Here is a 21472-nt window from a genome sequence, read left to right as displayed (position 1 = left end):
CACGCACCGAATGTTAATTCATCTTTCTCCATTTTAAGTAAATTTTTACGAGGCATGTGGACCCGATATCGGTAGTTTTAAAGAATAAACAAAAACGACTTAGTAAAATTAATGGTTTTCAGGGCTCGAAATGCAGTGTTAGTACATGCACCGGTGCATGCTGATTTTTGCGTGTGCATGTAACTTTTAAAACTGGGTGCACGCGGTGCATGCTAATATTTTTCAAGTACTGTGTATTGCGTATACTGGTATCCTGTTGTCTACCAGATTCAGACTCAAGTTGTTGAATTCTGCGTATGCATTTCGTAGGCTAATTTATATTATACCAACAGATCTTATCGACTTAAAAAAGTTGATAACTTGCTTAAAACAAAACACAAATATTTGTACGTTTTTGTAATAGGCCTATTATAGATTTCTGTAAGGCGTATACGTTGGGTGAAATTTTCAAATTTGATCAAGAATCAGTAATAAACGCAGTTGTATAACGTTCCGGTACTGTTAATAAATAAATATAGGTATTGCCGAATAATTCCGAATAGCTTCGTAAAAAAAAAAAAACGAAGTTGCCTTATTTTTGGTGCATGCAACTTATTTTTCAGCATGCACGTGGTGCATGTAGATTTTCTTTTTTCATTTCTAACCCTGGTTTTAGGGTTTGTAAAGTTTTGTATTTAGATACTTACTTTTCAGAACTTTATTGTTTATAAAAATGTTCCTGAAATGTGAAGAAAAAACTCATAAATGAACGACATGCCGATGACAACAAATCGGATGCCGATTCCGCGAACCGTGCACGAGAAAACAAACTGTACGGAATTTGAAGCATAACGCAGTCACCGAGTCAGGGACGTTGACGATAACTCAGTTAAATGTCATAAGATGATAAGTGTACAATTGATCTTCAACAATAAAATTAATTGTATGACAACTAATTGTTATACCTCACTAAGTTGTTCTGGAATAGGTTGTGAAAATGGCTTTTTACCGGGTGTTGGCGGCATTTTATCTGTACTTTTAACTTTTCTTATCCTTCACACAATCCAATTCGAACATGCGCTTGTGAAATACGTCACAGAAATTGTGAATAGAACGGATTAGTCGTGTCCGATCTGAATGACTCTGAATTTATAAATAACCATAGGCCATACAGCATCAACCCACAAAAAAAAGAAGAGTAAAGTTTGTTTTATTTAACGACGTCACTAGAGCACATTGATTTTTTATCTTAACATCGGCTATTGGACGTCAAACATATGGTCATTCTAACACTGTTTTTTTTTAGAGGAAACCCGCTGTCGCCACATAGGCTACTCTTTTACGACAGGCAGCATGGGATTTTTTATTTGCGCTTCCCACAGGCAGGATAGCACAAACCATGGCCTTTGTTGAACCAGTTATGGATCACTGGTCGGTGCAAGTGGTTTACACCTACCCATTGAGCCTTGTAGAGCACTCACTCAGGGTTTGGAGTCGGTATCTGGATTAAAAATCCCATGCATCGACTGGGATCCGAACCCAGTACCTACCAGCCTGTAGACCGATGGCCTAACCAATAAATTAATGCCAACCATGGTGGGGGAAAGGTAGCTCAAGTCACCTCCAGCCCTCCCCTTATCAATATCAACGAGGGAAGGGCTGGAGGTGACTCGAGCTAGGGTGGGTGGGAAAGGGTAGTGTGGGTGGTGACTATACCACACATTACTGTGCCTGTCAAAAGTAGATTTTTGGTTGTTTTTTTATTGTTGGGTTTGTTTTGGAGGGTGGGGGTATTTTAATTATTAACATTATTCTTTACTTGAGACTAGTGGCAATCATGACAATACAATGGCAATAACTATGATATTGTAGTGGGGTGGTAATATTCATTTAATATAATACTGGTAGGGAGTGGCAATATCTATATTCACAAACCTATGATAAAACAAAGTTTAAGTTGTTTTCATTTGATGACACCAGAACACTTGATTCATTAAACAACTAATGGATGTTATGGATTTGATAATTCTGACACGTAGTCTTCGAAGAAAACTGTATTTTTCCATTAGCTTCAAAGACTCTTTTTCACGTACTTCCCACAGATGGGACTTTGATATAGCAGTCGAGCAGCACTGGCTGGGACTGGGATAGTTCATCAAGATAAATCTGAAGCAAATGCTTGAGGTTTATCTTGATGAACTAAGTCAGCAAAAAAAGCAACCAAGATTAGTTTGAAGACAAAGATACGCCTTTTTAAAAGCACTGTCTTAAGCACTCTACTGTATGGAGCAAAATCCTGGAAAATGACCAAGACCATCAGTCAGAAGTTGAAGGTCTTTCAAAATTGGTACCTTTGCAGGATTCTGAACATCTTCTGGCCCAACATCATAACCAACGAAAAACTCCATAAACAAACATCCACATAATCATTGCTATTGGAGATCAAGCGCCGAAGATGGCGCTGGATTAGCTGTCATTAGAATGCCTCAAACAGCCCTATCAAGAGTGGCACTCCGATGGATGCCTCCTGGAAAAAGGAAACGAGGAAGACCAAAAGAAACATGGAGGAGGAGAGTAGAGAAGGAAATCCGAGAGGGCAGTCTGAGCTGGGGGTTGCTGGAGAAGCTGGCAAAAGACAGCCAGCAGTGGCGATCTCTGGTTACAGCCTTATGTGCTTCTTAGCACGAAGGGGATTAAGTAAGTCAGGAAAAACCTCAACCAGATACATGTGTAGGTCCACCGACGGGGTTTGATCCTACAATCCAAACACCTGTGTCAAGCACTCTACCAGTGGAGCTAGATTTTGCCCCTCATATGATGAATAAACATTTCATTTCAACTTTTTTTCGTGCTTATATCCAACTAAGGTTCAAGCACAATGTCCTCAACATGCACACCTCAGCTATCAGGGCGGTCTGTCCAGGACAGTGGGTTAGTTGTTATTGGTTGGTGAGAGAGAAGAGGATGCAGTGGTCTTACACCTATATGGAACTTATTGAGTCATTAAAACTCGCTCTGGGTGGGGGCCTGTACCAGGCTTCGAACTCAATACATACCAGCCTTATGTCCAATGGCTTAACCACTACACCACCGAGGCCAGTTCATGACTAAACAAGTTTGTTTCTCAAACTACCAAAGCGTATCGATGTCTTTTATTATAAGCATAGTGCTAAATTTGACAATTTTTTAATTAACCAAATATGAAATCAAATTACTTGTGTCATTAAAAGATAATGAATATTTCAATAATTAGGCCTAACTGATATTGAATTTTACTTTAAATATACTACAAAGGACCATATTATTACTTTATTTATGAGTTTATTGTAACTAAAATCATGCAAACATATTAAATTATATAAAACTAACATCCATATGGGTAATAGAATATATTTATTTTCACAAAGAAGTTTTCGAATAACAATTCACATATTAAATACATTTGTCAATATGTGTACAGGTATATGAAATTCAGTTGTATATGAGAATAACAGTCATTGAAGAACCAAATGCACATAGAAACAGGTAAAAAAAACAAAAAAAAGAGAAACACATGGTTACATATGTATACTTTGGGGTGGCTTTTGGTTATTGTTAAAAAAGAAAAAAGCTTAGCACTTCATTTTGGTGTAAGCATTTTGAAGAAAAAGATGGATGCACTATTTCTTTAGACAGAACTAAACAAATACAGAATACCCCAAAAGATGGATGTTTGTAAAAGGTGAGTGTAAAATGGTGATTTGTGTATGGTGGTAAGATGAAGGTGTGCATAAAATGTGTGTAGAGAAGCTATGTGTAAAATGGTTTAAGGTGTGTAAGATGGAGGTGTGTATAAAATGTGTACAGAAGGTGTGCAAGATGGAGGTGTGCATAAAATGTGTGCCGAGGAAGGTAAGATGGAGGTGTGTATAAAATGTGTACAGAAGGTGTGTATAAGATGTGTACAGAGGAGTTGTGTAAGATGGAAAGAAAGAAAGAAAGAAATGTTTTATTTAACGACGCACTCAACACATTTTATTTACGGTTATATGGCGTCAGACATATGGTTAAGGACCACACAGATTTTGAGAGGAAACCCGTTGTCGCCATTACATGGGCTATTCTTTCCGATTAGCAGCAAGGGATCTTTTATTTGCGCTTCCCACAGGCAGGATAGCACAAACCATGGCCTTTGTTGAACCAGTTATGGATCACTGATCGGTGCAAGTGGTTTCACCTACCCATTGAGCCTTGTGGAGCACTCACTCAGGGTTTGGAGTCGGTATCTGGATTAAAAATCCCATGCCTCGACTGGGATCCGAACCCAGTACCTACCAGCCTGTAGACTGATGGCCTAACCATGACACCACCGAGGCCGGTATGTCTAAGATGGAGATGCATATAAAATGTGTACCGAGGAAGGTGTGCAAGATGGAAGTGTGTATAAAATGTGTACAGAGAAATTGTGTAAGATGGAAGTGTGTATAAAATGTGTACAGAGAAGTTGTGCAAGATGGAGATGCGTATAAAATGTGTACAGAGAAATTGTGTAAGATGGAAGTGTGTATAAAATGTGTACAGAGAAGTTGTGCAAGATGGAGATGCGTATAAAATGTGTACAGAGAAGTGGTGTAAGATGGAGATGCGTATAAAATGTGTACAGAGAGGTATAAAATGTGTACAAGAGGTTGTGCAAGATGGAGATGCGTATAAAATGTGTACAGAGAAGTGGTGTAAGATGGAGATGCATATAAAATGTGTAGAGAAGTTGTGTAAGATGGAAGTGTGTATAAAATGTGTACCATGGAAGGTGAGTAAGATGGAGATGTGTATAAAATGTGTACCGAGGAAGTTGTGTAAGATGGAAGTGTGTATAAAATGTGTCCAGAGGAAGGTGTGTAAGATGAAGGTGTGTATAAAATGTGTCCAGAGGACGGTGTGTAAGATGAAGGTGTGTATAAAATGTGTCCAGAGGACGGTGTGTATGATGAAGGTGTGTATAAAATGTGTCCAGAGGAAGGTGTGCAAGATGAAGGTGTGTATAAAATGTGTCCAGAGGAAGGTGTGTATGAAGGTGTTTATAAAATGTGTCCAGAGGAAGGTGTGTAAGATGAAGGTGTGTATAAAATGTGTCCAGAGGAAGGTGTGTATGATGAAGGTGTGTATAAAATGTGTCCAGAGGACGGTGTGTATGATGAAGGTGTGTATAAAATGTGTCCAGAGGAAGGTGTGTAAGATGAAGGTGTGTATAAAATGTGTCCAGAGGAAGGTGTGTAAGATGAAGGTGTGTATAAAATGTGTCCAGAGGAAGGTGTGCAAGATGAAGGTGTGTATAAAATGTGTCCAGAGGACGGTGTGTATGATGAAGGTGTATATAAAATATGTCCAGAGGAAGGTAAGATGAAGGTGTGTATAAAATGTGTCCAGAGGAACGTGTGTATGATGAAGGTGTGTATAAAATGTGTCCAGAGGAAGGTAAGATGAAGGTGTGTATAAAATGTGTCCAGAGGAAGGTGTGTATGATGAAGGTGTGTATAAAATGTGTCCAGAGGAAGGTGTGTATGATGAAGGTGTGTATAAAATGTGTCCAGAGGAAGGTGTGTAAGATGAAGGTGTGTATAAAATGTGTCCAGAGGAAGGTGTGTCTGATGAAGGTGTGTATAAAATGTGTCCAGAGGAAGGTGTGTCTGATGAAGGTGTGTATAAAATGTGTCCAGAGGAAGGTGTGTAAGATGAAGGTGTGTATAAAATGTGTCCAGAGGAAGGTGTGCAAGATGAAGGTGTGTATAAAATGTGTCCAGAGGACGGTGTGTATGATGAAGGTGTATATAAAATATGTCCAGAGGAAGGTAAGATGAAGGTGTGTATAAAATGTGTCCAGAGGAAGGTGTGTATGATGAAGGTGTGTATAAAATGTGTCCAGAGGAAGGTAAGATGAAGGTGTGTATAAAATGTGTCCAGAGGAAGGTGTGTATGATGAAGGTGTGTATAAAATGTGTCCAGAGGAAGGTGTGTATGATGAAGGTGTGTATAAAATGTGTCCAGAGGAAGGTGTGTAAGATGAAGGTGTGTATAAAATGTGTCCAGAGGAAGGTGTGTCTGATGAAGGTGTGTATAAAATGTGTCCAGAGGAAGGTGTGTCTGATGAAGGTGTGTATAAAATGTGTCCAGAGGAAGGTGTGTAAGATGAAGGTGTGTATAAAATGTGTCCAGAGGAAGGTGTGTCTGATGAAGGTGTGTATAAAATGTGTCCAGAGGAAGGTGTGTATGATGAAGGTGTGTATAAAATGTGTCCAGAGGAAGGTGTGCAAGATGAAGGTGTGTATAAAATGTGTCCAGAGGAAGGTGTGTCTGATGAAGGTGTGTATAAAATGTGTCCAGAGGAAGGTGTGTAAGATGGAGGTGTGTAACAATGTGTACAGAGGAAGGTGTGTAAGATGGAGGTGTGTAACAATGTGTGTCGAGGAAGATGTGTAAGATAAAGATGTTTATAAAATGTGTGCCGAGGAAGGTGTGTATAAAATGTGTACAGAGGAATTTGTGTAAGATGGAGGTGTGTATTATATAGTCGGTCTGAAACGTAGCTTATTATATCTGAGAGAGAGAGAACCAAACTCAAAAAATCAAAAGACAAGACAAATATCAAGTACACAAATGTGATATAACTTTCTAAACTTATTTGGAAGTTCATTTTTTTTAAATATTAATATGTCACAATTGTTCTATAAAGTATCACCCACAGAATAACAAAGAATGTGGCTAAATACACTGATAGTCTTTAAAAGATCCACAAACCCACCAGCCATGAACAAAAAGGTTAATCCAAAAGCCTCCCATGTGATGACTGTTAATTGTTAGCTCTGACTCTCCAATATACCATCTGTAGTAAGATGACTGCGACATTTTCTTAAGAAACCTACAAATGTTAAATCCCACATACATGATCACTTCCTTTAACATCTTTTTATAAAAATAATCTTTTTAATATTGCTTTCACAAACTCATGTGTTCTGTATCATCAGATATCGTCAAATTCCCTGCTGCAATATACAATGTTTTATACAAAAAACAAAAACATGCCCATGTGAGAGATCATTTTCATCTCCAATATACAATGAAGAAGGCTTTTGAAACTGGTGACTGCTTGCTCTATGGTGATGATCCAGTCACTGCAGCTATATCATCCAATGAAACAAGTTCAACACAAATTCATTGCTCTGTGCTGTATAAGTTAATGCTAAATGCTTAAATATTAAAACATGAATACTATTGTGGATTTCTGTTTTAATATTCAACATACTGTTATAGACAAGTAAGTCTGAAATATTCAACACGCTGTTAAAGACAAGTAAGTCTGAAATATTCAACACACTGTCATAGACAAGTAAGTCTGAAATATTCAACATTGTCATAGACAAGTAAGTCTGAAATATTCAACAGTCATAGACAAGTCTGAAATATTCAACACACTGTCATAGACAAGTAAGTCTGAAATATTCAACACTGTTATAGACAAGTAAGTCTGAAATATTCAACACTGTTATAGATAAGTAAGTCTGAAATATTCAACTTTGTCATAGACAAGTAAGTCTGAAATATTCAACAACCAGACAAGTGTTAAATATCCAGCATGCTGTCATAGATAAGTAAGTCTGAAATATCCAACATAATCAGATGATTCAGTCTTATATATGCAACACTGTTGAACAGGTAACTCTTAAACATACAACATGCTGTCATAAATAAACGTTAAATAGTCGGTGTCAAACAAGCAAGACATAATTAGTAGAAATGGGGATAATTCACATAAAAAATCTGCCACCAATATCTGGTGATAGGCTTTTATATCTAATATTGTTATTAAAAAAAATCTTGAATAATACATCAGTTGAGTAAAATATATAGAATGTTCCTTTTTTAAAACAGAATTTACAGTAATTTTTAATATAATGGGACTGAAATTTTACTAGAAAAATACAATTAAATTAAAGTCAGGAATTTATTTTATCAATTGTTATAAAGTTTTTCTATGACGGAGTGTATTTAAAAAAAAAAAAATGGTTTCTTTATGTCATTTTATTCTGGGGTTGGGTTTTCCCCCATCAAACACCTGGCAATGATTCTCAAGCCCTGAAGACACCAGCCAATAATTGCTGTTCATAGATCAGTGGCATATACACACCTAATGTTGGTGCATGGTGTACTGCCAATAATGAACGAATGAATGAATGTTTAATGACACCCCAGCACCAAAAAACACATTGGCTATTAGGTGTCACAAAAGATAAATATACGGAAATATTATTATTGTCAAAAAAGACACAAAGACACCATGGTCAGGCACACCTAAATGCTGATTAATGTCGACTATCAATTAACAACCTGGGGGCCTGCATGCGTTGTGTTGTGTTCAGGTCAGGTCAGGTCATAGGGTTTTACGTGCACATTCAGAGCAAGCTGTTGTAGCGCATGACAGGAAAGGTGGGAGGGGGGGGGGGGGGAGGAGGGACTACCTGCACTGGCAGGTGCAAGGGAGCACCAGTAGCCCGATTGAATCGGTAGCAGGTGGGTGGGGGTGGTGCTATGGAATTTGAATGGAGCCGTTAATGCCAAAGAGAAAGTGGTGCGTAATTTTGATGAGGAAAATTTGGCGCAATTTTGAACGGTCGGTCGAAAGGTAAATGGTCGAGCTAGTATAGGTTTTTGAATCGAGAGTAGCTTGTTAGTGGATCGAGAGTAGCTCGTTAATTGTGTTGTGTTCACACCCCTATTAACTAAAATAGGAGCTAAACTAAACATCCCTGACACCCCTTTTAACAAGTTTTGATTGGCAGAATGGACTGTGATCAGATTGTATCCTATACACTGTGTCGCAGATTGTTAGTCACCAGTTATTGTGCACAGATATCATCCAACGAGTGTCAAAGCTGATTAATTTTCGTAACTAATCATCAGGGGTCGGAATTGGTGAACTAACAACTAACTGGAATTGGTGAACTGACAACTAACAACTAACCCACTGTCCTGTACAGACAGCACAGATAGCCGAGATGTGTCCAGGACAGCATGCTTGAACCTTAATTGAATATAGGAAAGGAAATGTTTTTTATTTAACGACGAACTCAACACATTTTATTTACGGTTATGTGGCGTCGGAACTTATGGTTAAGGACCACACAGATATTTAGGGAGGAAACCTGCTGTTGCCACTTCAAGGGCTACTCTTTTCGATTAGCAGCAAGGGATCTTTTTATAGACAGGATAGTACATACCACGGCCTTTGATGTACCAGTCGTGGTGAATATAAGCATGAACATAAATTAAGTAAAGTAGCATTCCTAATACTGATTTACAACTGTCATGTCAATGAGAAAAACTGACAATTTGCAATCAGCAATATGCCCAGTTATCATGATTTGTTGGCTGGTGTCTTCTGGGCCTAATGTACTGGATACTGTTATACCAATCTCCACTGATTACAACCAATCATGAAAACAGATACAAACAATGTTGTGCTATCTTTTTTTGGATAGTTTTAACAAGACTTACAAGAGCAAGAAAAATCACTTAAATATATATATATATAACATCTATATATAACAAATTAACATAACAAGAAATAAAATGTTACAGTCATATAAACAAAATGATTAATATAAACAAAACATTACATAAGCATGTACACTATACAGAATTATATTATACAACTCTGTAAAGTTGTAAAGTGCTTTATAAATGTTTTCAGTGATCTCTTAGACACAATTTCATCAAGGTTTTCATCTTGAACAGCATGCAAGGTCATGGTATGATCTGATCTACATGTATCTATGCCACAATACTTTTGTTACCCGCCAAGTTCGCCAATTGCGAATTTGAAAAACTGTGCTATGGGAAAGTTCATCTAAAAGTTCCCTTGTTGCTTTTTGAAGGAAACTGCATGACTGCAGTGTCTGCAGTGAGTACCCCTCCACCCATTCTCTCAAGATAGTTGTGTGACATATAGTTCAGCAAATACGATAATTACAGCATTTTATTTTTAACAGTATCAATAATACATACCTTTACAAATCAGCTTTTCTTATATTAAACATTTTCAAGTACAAACATACAAAATCCAGTCACCAACACAAATTTACCACATCCCACATAAATGCAATGTTTTGATTTAAAGTTTCTACCCATGCGCGTGGTAAAACAGTTATTGACATGCACCGTAATATCAATTTTATGTATGGTTAGCATACTGTCATATGAATTATGTTACAACATAATCACATAAATTTGTGAGTTCAGAATGTTTTAACAGAAACTTCTCTACCTGTATGGTTATTAAGCAGGTATGGTTATTAGCTGTGCTCAGTCGGGCATGTATTTTTCAAACAGTAAAACACTGAGATTCTGTTTAAACATTCTCAACCAAGAAGTCTTCAGTTCTCTTGATTCATCAAAAATACACCTTTTGTAAACAATGCAAAATCTATTTCAATATTTACATATCAATATGTAAATACATTAAATACTATACATTCAATACATCAATATATATATATCATGACAACCTGTGTATATTTTCACAACTAATATTTTGGACATGCAAAACAGTTGTGTGGAAATGGGTGGAAATGGTATATATATATATATATATATATATATATATATATATATATATATATATATATATATAATTATTTTTAAAGGGACTGGCCTGAATTTACTACCATTCTAAAATGTTTCTGATTAATACGGCCATTTTAATGACTAAAGTTACATTTTAAATAAAAGTGTCCCCATATTTTGTGTTTCTGATCGTTGTAATGTTTGTAGTAGCTTAGACTTCTTTTTCCCCCTCCGATATATCAGACCTCGTAATGAAATATATTGAGGGGAATGATTACCTTAAAGTTTGTTTGTTTTGTTTAATGACACCACTAGAGCACATTGATTTATTAATCTTTGGCTATTTGGATATCAAACATATGGTCATTTTGACAGTCATAGAAAGAAAACCCGCTACATTTTTCCATTAGTAGAAAGGGATCTTTTATATGCACCATCCCACACAGGATAGCACATACCACAGCCTTTGATATACCAGTTGTGGTGAACTGACTGGAATGAGAGTGATCAACTGCTCCACTAACTTAGCTGATGGGGAATCATTAAAGATATGACCACATTGATACAATATAAATTCACATGCTAAGGGGAGCTAAATATTACTCCCCTTGACCTAATCTCTGTAAAATGATGGGGAGTCCTAATCTCTGTAAAATGACGGGGAGTCCTGATCTCTGTAAAATGATGGGGAGTCCTAATCTCTGTAAAATGATGGCGAGTCCTAATCTCTGTAAAATGACGGGGAGTCCTGATCTCTGTAAAATGATGGGGAGTCCTAATCTCTGTAAAATGATGGGGAGTCCTAATCTCTGTAAAATGACGGGGAGTCCTGATCTCTGTAAAATGATGGGGAGTAAGAGTGATAAATCCCCTAAAACAACAAGGTCCGATATATACAAAATCATTGTAAGATAACATCTACATGTACCTTGGATTACTACAAACATCAGAAGAAGCAGGAACATGTCGAATGCACAGCAACACTGATATATTGTAAACAAGAAAATACATTACATGTGTAATAGTAGTTGTTAAAAGGCTCTCTTTGTTAGGAACATTTTACAATAGCTGTTAGACTACCTACAAAAAACACAGGTACATTTGAGTTGAATATCATAAAACCTTCAATAGTAGGACGAAATCTGTTCATTATTTTCCCAATTATATATCTTAACATAATTATATTCTAATTTCTATTCATAATTATTGTACCAAAAACAATTTGATTTGCACAATGATAATAAAGTAGTATGTGTTAGGTAAAATACTGCAAACATGTTAAAGATATGAACATATGAACCATCAACTTGGGTTTTCAGTTTGACATTTTGTGCAGGCCTCTGGAAATGACAAAAAGTCTTGTTTTGCATAACCCATCTTTTGTTATAGGACATCATTTACATGGTTGTGGTGGGTTATACGAAAAAGAACTGGGTTGTTTTTCTTTAGCCCATAAATGATTTCAGTTCTCAAAGGCCTGTTGAGTAGTAATCTAAACACTAAAATTACTTTGTAATAGTTTTCGCTCTATTCTGTTCTCTATATATAGTTGCCCAACTTAGTTTTCTACGATCACAACTTGTTAATGAACATTAGGGACCAAATATACCGAGCCGGTTTCTGTACTTAAAAACTAAATTGAGTGTGATGCATTACCTCATAGATAATCAAGATGCAAAATTATGATTGTTAACTATACTGCGTGGAATCATTTTTCAAATGACAATTTCGCCTCCTCACCCTATAACATTGTTTACTTAGCTTACTAGTTTTCATAAACATACAAGTGTCTTTTTTCAAATGACAATTTCGCCTCCTCACCCTATAACATTGTTTACTTAGCTTACTACAGTTTTCATAAACATACAAGTGTCTTTTTTCCAAAAAGGAACAAATTCAACTGCTTTGAAAGCATCCCTGTACGCTTTACAAGTTTACAATCCAAACTGTTACTGCCACACTCAGTGCTTCAAGATGGCCAGCAGCGTATTTTATGTCATCTAGCTGGCAGGGAACATCTTGTTCAGTATCACGTCACGATTCGCTTCACAAATTTCAGATATTACTACACAATTTTGAAACATTAAACAGTAGTTGCTAACCAATTTTTAACCGACTAGAAATATCACTAATCAAGATTTTGATAACAAAATGTTCCCTGGTTGGGAAGTAGCAGTTATTACAAGTTTAAAATATCGTGCACCGCAGTAAGAAAATTAAACTGCATGACTTATTTCACATGCTTAATATTAAAAATTAACCTGAGGTGGCTGCTTTAGACTAGAAATACTACAGCATGCTTGACAGATTGGTGTTTTGTAGTAGCATCAGCTTCAAGATTGCAACTTAACTGCAGAAATAAAAATTGCACAAATTAAATGCCCAATTTACTACAAAAGATATCACCAGGGACATATCCCAGGTTTGGTGAAAAGGCAGGCCTGGACATGTCCTCACTGGAATATTGGTACTAAATATAAGCAAGGAAGAATCCCCCCATCCACCACCACGAAAACCGAATCCACTCCTTATGATTAATGCTTATTACTCAACAGAATCAACATGCACATCAATATATGGCACCTGAAAGTTAATACTTTACAACAAGGGATTGCAACTCATCAGTTGGTCTGTTACCGAAATGTTGCTTTAAGACACATGTGACGGAGCACAATAACTTACAAAACCATGCTCTCCATTACAGTCTCAGGTAGACATTCAGGGCTGAACAGCAGTGGTATCAATATACAGTATTTGTGGTAGTTGCCATGTGCATATGGACAAAAAACAAAACACAGCCAATCCGTTTCCAATCACTGTCAACAAATAGAGAATTGAATATACTAATTATACTGCTGATTTTTAAAAGACTAAAAGACTGGTGAATCTGTAGATTCTATAACAACCCCATGAAACAATACCCAGCACACTAACTCGAAACGTCCACCGAATAATCTTGGAAAATAATGATGGACCAGGAACACTGCAATGAAAGAGAAATCAAAGCTGAGAAATGTTTGTGTTAGAGGACATACATGTACACTGATCACAACTATAATATGCAACACCGTGATTGGCACAGCCAAAACATACTGATACTAGAGTGTTAAAAGCACAACAAACTGATTTTCAAACAAATGTTTTTCAGTAATTCTCAAAACATAATTCAATCATTCTTAGATCTCTTCAACATTATGTGCTTTGCCACAAACTGAGCATAGATTTGAAATTTGTGTTTAATATTCAAATATTTTTACCGTATACTAATATTAATACATATTTTACCATTTGTTATATATTCAAAACCATTTACCTTTTAATTCGATTCTATTTACAACAAAAAGAAATTTGTAGCTTTCATGACAATTAAAATGTTTAAATGTTTCAACCACACACGTGCTATTAAATTATGTACAGTAATGCTGTATAATATACAGTTTTGGCATGATTGGCCAATTACAACAAAGTGGGACTGTTTTGAAAAGACAAAGATTTAAGAAAGACTTACATCATGATGTCTTCAATACTTTGTTCTTTGGACCAGTTTGCTACAATACCGGGCACATGACCAATGCCAACCACACCCACGACAACAGACGGAATTACACCTAAAATCAAATTTATACCTCAATTTATTGTGTAAACATGATCATGTTTTGTAATCCTGACAGTAAAAATATTATCACAGCACATTCCATATATAAAGTGCTTTAAAATGAGATTACATATTATGTAAATAAATAAATATACATATATATGTAATGACTATATAATTATTTTTAAGTGTCAGTGCAGGGCTCACACTGGAAATAATTTTGGTTTAGCCAATTTTCAGATTTTGTATAGTATCTCCTTGAAAATTATTAAAATGTGGCCGATTTAAGGAATATTTTATTAGCCAAAGACTAAATGTTGTAGCCACTTTGTATAAAAATTAGCAATTGGCTAAGTTGGCCATATACAGGGTGAGCCCTGCAGTGTAAACAAGTACTGCAAATCATAAAATATTAGCGATCTTAAAATTTTGCGAAATCCAACTAAGTGATATATTAGTGACATAGAACTTTAGCACGGTCATCATATCAGTAACTAAAAAACAAATAAGCTTACATGTAAGTTGTAGGATCAGCTGAAATAATGTTTTGACGAATCTTGACGTTACAGACATCTTGAAGTTAGTAAAAAATTGCAGTAATGTGCATGGCTAACTATTCTTTTGGTTTAATCAATGATATGTAACCATTGTTGTGTCTTCAGTTAATCACAGACAAAACAATCACACAAAAGCTTTTTGGAACAGTCTGTTGTATGTCTCTTTAAATTTAGCGTCTTGAAATATTAGCTTCTTGTATGACCTCGCTAAATTCACTAACATTTCCTGATTTACAGTATTACAATGAAATTTACACCATCATGCAAGAAACTGACAATAAACACACTCAATAGTTGTTCTTTAGACCAAAATTCACACCTTCCAACATGGATATAGTGAAAACGATTCCTGCTGTAAATCGCATACCTTCAGGTGCATCAGGACAAAACAGGGGTCTGGCTGCAACTTTGAGCGAGTGCGCTAAGTATACATCGCGTTCATCAACAAACACATGACTAAGGGCAGGGAACTCTCCCGTCATTTCTTTTAACATAGCCTCCAACAAATCACGCTGCTTGCACTTCTCAACATCTTCTTTACTGTAATGGATGAAAATATGGGGATCTACCATGATAATAACCTGACTTACAAAACAAAAACTGTAAAATTTAATACAACAATAACAGGTATTCAAGCTGAAAATTCTGCATTGATAATATTTTTTGGACAGTTAGGTAATATCAACAGTTCAAAGTTCACTTTAATAAATTTCAAAATCCTGCTTGTAATAATGAATTAGTATTTCTAAACCTACATGCTGACTGATTTTACAATATGTGACACAATTTATTTATACTGTTCGCGTATTTATGAATAACATATTTGATTTGATTTGTCACTTAATGTGGTTGGAAAGAGTTTGTTCCCTTGATTAATATGGTGACAATGCAGTGTATATTCAAGGCTGTTATTTGGTAAACATTTCACAACTGAGACCCTTGCTGTACACCAGTCTCTTGGGAGTTTACACAAAATACATCACCACACAATGTTTATATCTCTAAATATGGTGGAAAACATACATTACATTTTGAACATACTTGCTGGAAGAGTCATAGCTCAAAACTACAACACATTATAATAGTGCAATATTCTGCAATGTTTGACATATATGTACATTAACATATAAGCATATATACACACACACACAGACCACTAAAGTAGAGAAAGACAAAATGCATGCATAAGATTCCTAAGTGTGCATGATGAACACGTACCTAATGGGATCTTTCGACATGATGAGGTACCATCCCAGGCGCACCTTCTGCCACCATGACAGTGCAGCCAGGGCTCTCTTCAGCGTGATCTGGATCGGTCGATCTCCCAGCTGGAGGCGGCACCCAGGAACAAGACGGGCCTTAACATAAATATAGGATTATTGTTAAGTAAATTGTTCATATGCCATAAATTATGTAGTACTTATTATTGTTACGTAAATTGTTCATACACCATAAATTATGTAGTACCTATTATTGTTAAGTAAATTGTTCATCCACCATAAATTATGTAGTACTTATTATTGTTAAGTAAATTGTTCATCCACCATAAATTATGTAGTACTTATTATTGTTAAGTAAATTGTTCATCCACCATAAATTATGTAGAATTTATTATTGTTAAGTAAATTGTTCATCCACCATAAATTATGTAGTACTTATTATTGTTAAGTAAACTGTTCATACACAGTGTTGTACATCTGTATGGATATTCCACAAACCACAAATGAGTTTGTATTTTCAGCCCCCCATCCCTCCACTTGTGGACTAAAATTAATGTTTTTTATCTTATTCTATATAAAGTTAAAAATAAGGCTTGTGCCCCCCCCAGTCCTATTATTGAGGCTGTGACCTTCCCACTAGAGGTTGTGTCCCCTCTCTCACCCACCTACTCCAGATATTCCTACGGGCCTGATTTTTTAGCATATCCCAAACAAGATAAATTCTCAATTCTTAGTCTGTGAGCCAAAACCCAAAATGTGCACTTCGGCTGCCACTGGCTGGTTACATTTCTTTTATGATTTTGTTTTATAGATTTAACCTTTCACAATATATATTTATCATTATATCTAAAAAAAAACAATAACGTAGAAAATATTTTAATATTCTACACTTTTAATAGTATACATTAAGATAAAACATATCTCTGAACCACATTCCGGCTATGTCTTCATATCACCTATAATGTCTTCATATGATGACCCATTATTTAATGTGAGATACCCACGGTTACTTAAATTCTCTGATCGTACTAATTTTTCACCGATATCACATAAAAACAAAGAACAATACTTCAAAGAGCATGTTTAAAACCTGTAAGTAATTTAAATTTCAAGTACCGATTATTATATTCAATTATCTATATGAGTAACCATTTCTCAGTACTAACTTGATGTATTGCCTGTACAACTTCCCAAGTACTGATGAAAAGTTAAAATATGACGCACCTCTTGAAATGCTCTTCTAAATTCCCCTCCAGGAGCCATTCCTAATTCTTTAGTAAGATGGGCGGACATGGAAAGTAATAACAGGTGCATCACTCCTTGAACAACACCACTCTAAAATAAACAAAGCATAGACATCACTCCACTGGTAAGACTGAATGTATACATAATCTGACAAATATCTTATACAAATCTACTTAATCACTGTACACATGTAAAACTGGTCACATGATTCCAGACTTTACCATCCATTTGGAGAGCAAACGCTATCAAGAGCTCTCTCTCCATCAATCCACTGAGACTAGTTCAAGGAGAGTAATGTTTACTTCCGCTTAGCATGTGAACTGATATGGTATCAATATGGTAAATACATGTAGCTCCCCATAATCTAAGTTAGGGGAGCAATTAATCACTTTCCTCAATTTGTTTCACACCAAGGTCTGCATGATAACTATTTTCATCTTCTTGGGGTAAACATATTGGTATATCAAACTACATGATTTCCCGATGTCAAATACATTAGAAAACCTCTTAAAGTAGCAAAACAGTTTAGAGCCAAACCTGCCGTATTGCCATTCGGACTTTTTCAAAGTTGATGTTCTTCGCTTCCTCTAGCAGTGTAGATTCATCAAGCTCCAGAATGTTGATTCTGCTCTTGCACAACTCCACCATCACAAAGTCAGGCTGCACTGCTTGGATCATCTGCAGTCACACGTAAATTATTGTCAGTCTTAATTCTATTTTACTGTAGTCTTTATATTCCAAATCATATTGATGTACTTACCTTGTCTGACATCCAATAGCCATTAAACATTCATTCATTCATTCATTTGTATTGCCAATAATGTAAAAGGATTGGTATTCCTACTTTTGCTTTCATGTACATATAAGCATCACAAATAAGCTTACAAAATACCTAAGCTAAACATTTGCAATCATTAAAACAAATTTTAACTAGCTTGCACTGGAATTGAAAACATCTAGGTAATGTCATCTACTGATAATATATTTGACTACAAAACATTTTTATCTGGTTTTGACTTTATAATAAGGTTAACATTTGAAGAAAACAACAACCTTAGCCACATCCTCCTGACTCTCCAGACTGAAGTGAGCTGTGCCCACAAGATACACCTTGCTGCCACACGGAGATTCCAGCAGAGACACAGTGTCTGGGAGTACAGGGTTCGATTCCCGCCGTCGGATAGGTAACGCCAGCTCATCATTGTCTTCTATATCAGACTCATCACCACTGTCATTGTCACCAACCTGTTCATCCTCCAGATCTTCTGAAAAATACACATTTATCAACATGTAGGATTCACCCTAATCACATAGTGGATAAAACATTTAGTTTTTGGCTAATAAAATATTCATTAAAATTAAATTAACATTGTAATAATTTTCAAGGAAATACTATACATGTAATATGTATCTGAAAATTGGCTAAAAAAAAATTCATTCCAGTATGATCTATGATGATTCATGCTTCAAAGAAGACAGATTTGTTTGTTTACCTATTTAAGTATGTTAAACTTTCCTAAACAATGCAATTAATTTATGTAGTCAGAACACTAAGTGTACAACTGACAACAGATATCTGCATAACTGACCAAATAATGTACCAGTTAGTCATTCATGTAGGTAATAACCGGCCTCGGTGGTGTTGTGGTTAAGCCATGAGACATATGGCTGGTAGGTACTGGGTTTGCAGCCCGGTACTGGCTCCCACCCAGAGCGAGTTTTAACGACTCATTTGGTAGGTGTAAGACCACTACACCCTCTTCTTTTTCACTAATTACTAACAACTAACCATCTGTCCTGAACAGACAGCCCAGATAGCTGATGTGTGTGCCCAGGACAGTGTGTTTAAATCTTAATTGGATATAAGCATGAAAATAACTTGAAATGAAATGTATGTAATATGTAAGAATCTTTTTACAATCCTGGGGAAAAGCCTCTTAATTATCTCTAGAGTTTGTGGCTTTTCCACTAGTGATAATGCATCAGTATATATATACTTACCATCATCTGACAAGAAATCTTGCAACTCTGTACTGTCAACATCAACCTTTAAGGAAGACATATTGTTATTCTGCACATTGTTTTCGACAGATAAAGAAGCTGTATAGTTAGCATTTGTGTTTTGTTTGTTTTCCGACATATTGTCACTTGATTTCAAGTCTTCTTTGTCAGCAACTCCTTCAGATACCAACAGTCTGGAAATCTCAGTAGGGTCATCTTTATTAACAACACCATCTACCTTACACACATTATCAGGAGTGCTGCCACTTTTATCTGAAATGGTAAACTGTAACTTTAAAGCACATATATAAAATTACTTAATTCCTTATTGTCAGGGTCCAAGTAATGACTGAATGATTTTGAAGTCTGTATTGACCAAGGGCTGGGTGTTATAGAATCACTACATCAGTGTTATTCATTATGGGAGGCCCTGGGCACTGCACACCCACCCCACACCCTTTCGTGTTCTGTCAACACACTTTATTGTTCTGCATTCCAAGTGTGCACTGTCAAATTAGCTAACTGCTAACTTTTATAAAAAATTGGCCACGACATTCAGTATTTGGTTACTTAGGCCAAATAAAAAAAGATGTGTGGTTCTAGTTTCCCCGCCAACCCTAAACTTTTGTCCCACCTACTGATCTTCAAAATAGTGAGAGGAGCAGCATTTGTTTGAAATGTTACTTTAAATTATTGCTCTTTGCCAAGACCAGTTTGACAGATTTTAAGAATAAAAACAAAATATATATATATATATATATTTTTTTTTTTTTTTTTTTTTTTTAAGTTATAGCTTGCCCACCTACCTACCCTAAATTTGTTTCAAGTGTAACCAGAACCACACATATTTATTTATTTGGTCTAATAATATTTTCTTTAAATTAGCCCCTTTTGAATAATCTTCAAAAAAATACTGTATTAATTTTACATAATAGTCATAGTTTTAATGTAAAACTGAATCCTATCTACATATTACTTTTTTATGCTTTTAATTTTTAAAGTCTCAATTTAAAACTTCCATAGAAAAACGATGTGACCTCACTTTTACAAACATCACTCACTAGAAAAGAAAAAAAAAATTGTTTAACAACACCACTGGAGCACATTGATTAATTAATCATCGGCTATTGGATGTCAAACATTTTGTAATTCTGACTCATAGTCAACAGAGGAAACCTGCTACACTTTTTATAATGCAGCAAGGGATCTTTTATATGCACTTCCCACAGACAGGATAGCACATACCAAAACCTTTAATATACCAGTCGTGGTGCACTGGCTGGAACGAGAAATAGCCTAATGGGCCCGCTGATGGAGATCGATCCTAAATCGAGCGCTTTACCAATGGGCTACGTCCCACCCACATTAAGATGAAGATGACACTTTAGCTATCGCTTTGGCTTTATCGTTATAAATTAAGAAAACTACAAGTGTTTTCATGTACATATGGATCATGTGTTTTTATCCTATTTACATTGTAATTTGGTTCATGTGTGGAAAAATAATTTTTGAGACATAATCCCATATGGCTAAAACATAACAAAAAAACTATAATCCCATATGGCTAAAACATATAACAAAAAAACTTTGACATACTTAAATGTTTATGGTTGCAGGGCTTACACTGGAACAGATTTTGGTTTATCCAATTTTTAGATATATTATATTATGTCCTTGGTAATGTACAGGGTAAGCCCTGGGTTGCTTAACAGCATTTCTGTGAAATTGTAAATGTAAACAAAAAGTTGTTTTTAAAAACTGGGAAAATCCCAAATGCCCCAATTTAATAGTGCCAGTTTACTTGTAGTTTCTCAAAATGATTACACTGTAGGTGTAAAATGACTAGTTATAATAAATACCATCTGGAACAATTGTTGTGTCATTACTACTGTTGATGACACAGCTAATAACATTTACAGCAGCTGTTGCCAACTACAATGTCGGAAAAGTGACAAATACAGTCTTGGCGTATTCCACGTATTGACAACCATATGCAGAAAACAAATGTCAGTTCATAGAATATATAGCAGCTATTTAAAAGACAGTTTTAAGCATCAAACCATACTTGCACTATTTAGTTAATTTATCACTATTTTTTTCTTTAAAATTACTGAAATAAGTTAACTTTACCAAGAACGGGCACCTGGTAAGACATACTTTCTTCCACTTCCTGTGTACACACTTTTTAGTGACGTCAACGGTGTAGAAGGAAAACATAGTTTATGGGTAAATCATCCTAGTTTGTTCCTTTATATTAGTGTATAACTAAATGAAGTGAT

At 35.7% G+C, this 21472-nt stretch overlaps 2 protein-coding genes across 4 annotated transcripts in view; both read right to left on the bottom strand.

The window, feature by feature from the left end:
• The window catches only part of LOC121390683 (actin-related protein 8-like), a 29166-nt gene extending 28112 nt beyond the window's left edge, over window positions 1-1054 (bottom strand). For both annotated transcript variants that reach the window (XM_041522562.1, XM_041522570.1), the window contains exon 1: window positions 945-1054. In XM_041522562.1, coding sequence (XP_041378496.1) covers window positions 945-1004 — 60 coding nt within the window. In that variant the 5' untranslated portion in view covers window positions 1005-1054. The remainder of the gene's footprint in view (window positions 1-944) is intronic.
• Window positions 1055-10668: 9614 nt separating this feature from the next.
• On the bottom strand, window positions 10669-21352 carry LOC121368179 (traB domain-containing protein-like). 2 transcript variants are annotated; one of them, XM_041492805.1, is made up of 9 exons: window positions 21324-21352; window positions 19194-19466; window positions 18246-18457; window positions 17730-17870; window positions 17172-17282; window positions 15946-16085; window positions 15095-15267; window positions 14084-14183; window positions 10669-13558 (listed from the first exon to the last, which is right to left on the bottom strand). In XM_041492805.1, exons 1-9 carry the CDS (start codon window positions 21346-21348, stop codon window positions 13438-13440), a joined length of 1296 nt encoding a protein of 431 aa, XP_041348739.1. In that variant the 5' UTR covers window positions 21349-21352; the 3' UTR covers window positions 10669-13437. The 2 variants fall into 2 exon arrangements, with proteins under 2 accessions (XP_041348739.1, XP_041348740.1); XM_041492806.1 differs by having other exon boundaries at window positions 18246-18454.
• Between the last annotated feature and the right edge of the window lie 120 nt (window positions 21353-21472).

The sequence above is a fragment of the Gigantopelta aegis genome, chromosome 3 (genome assembly GCF_016097555.1).
Source record: "Gigantopelta aegis isolate Gae_Host chromosome 3, Gae_host_genome, whole genome shotgun sequence".
NCBI lineage: Eukaryota > Metazoa > Mollusca > Gastropoda > Neomphalida > Peltospiridae > Gigantopelta > Gigantopelta aegis.
Note: the sequence above shows the minus strand (reverse complement) of the source record. Positions and strands in the feature narration are given on the sequence as shown.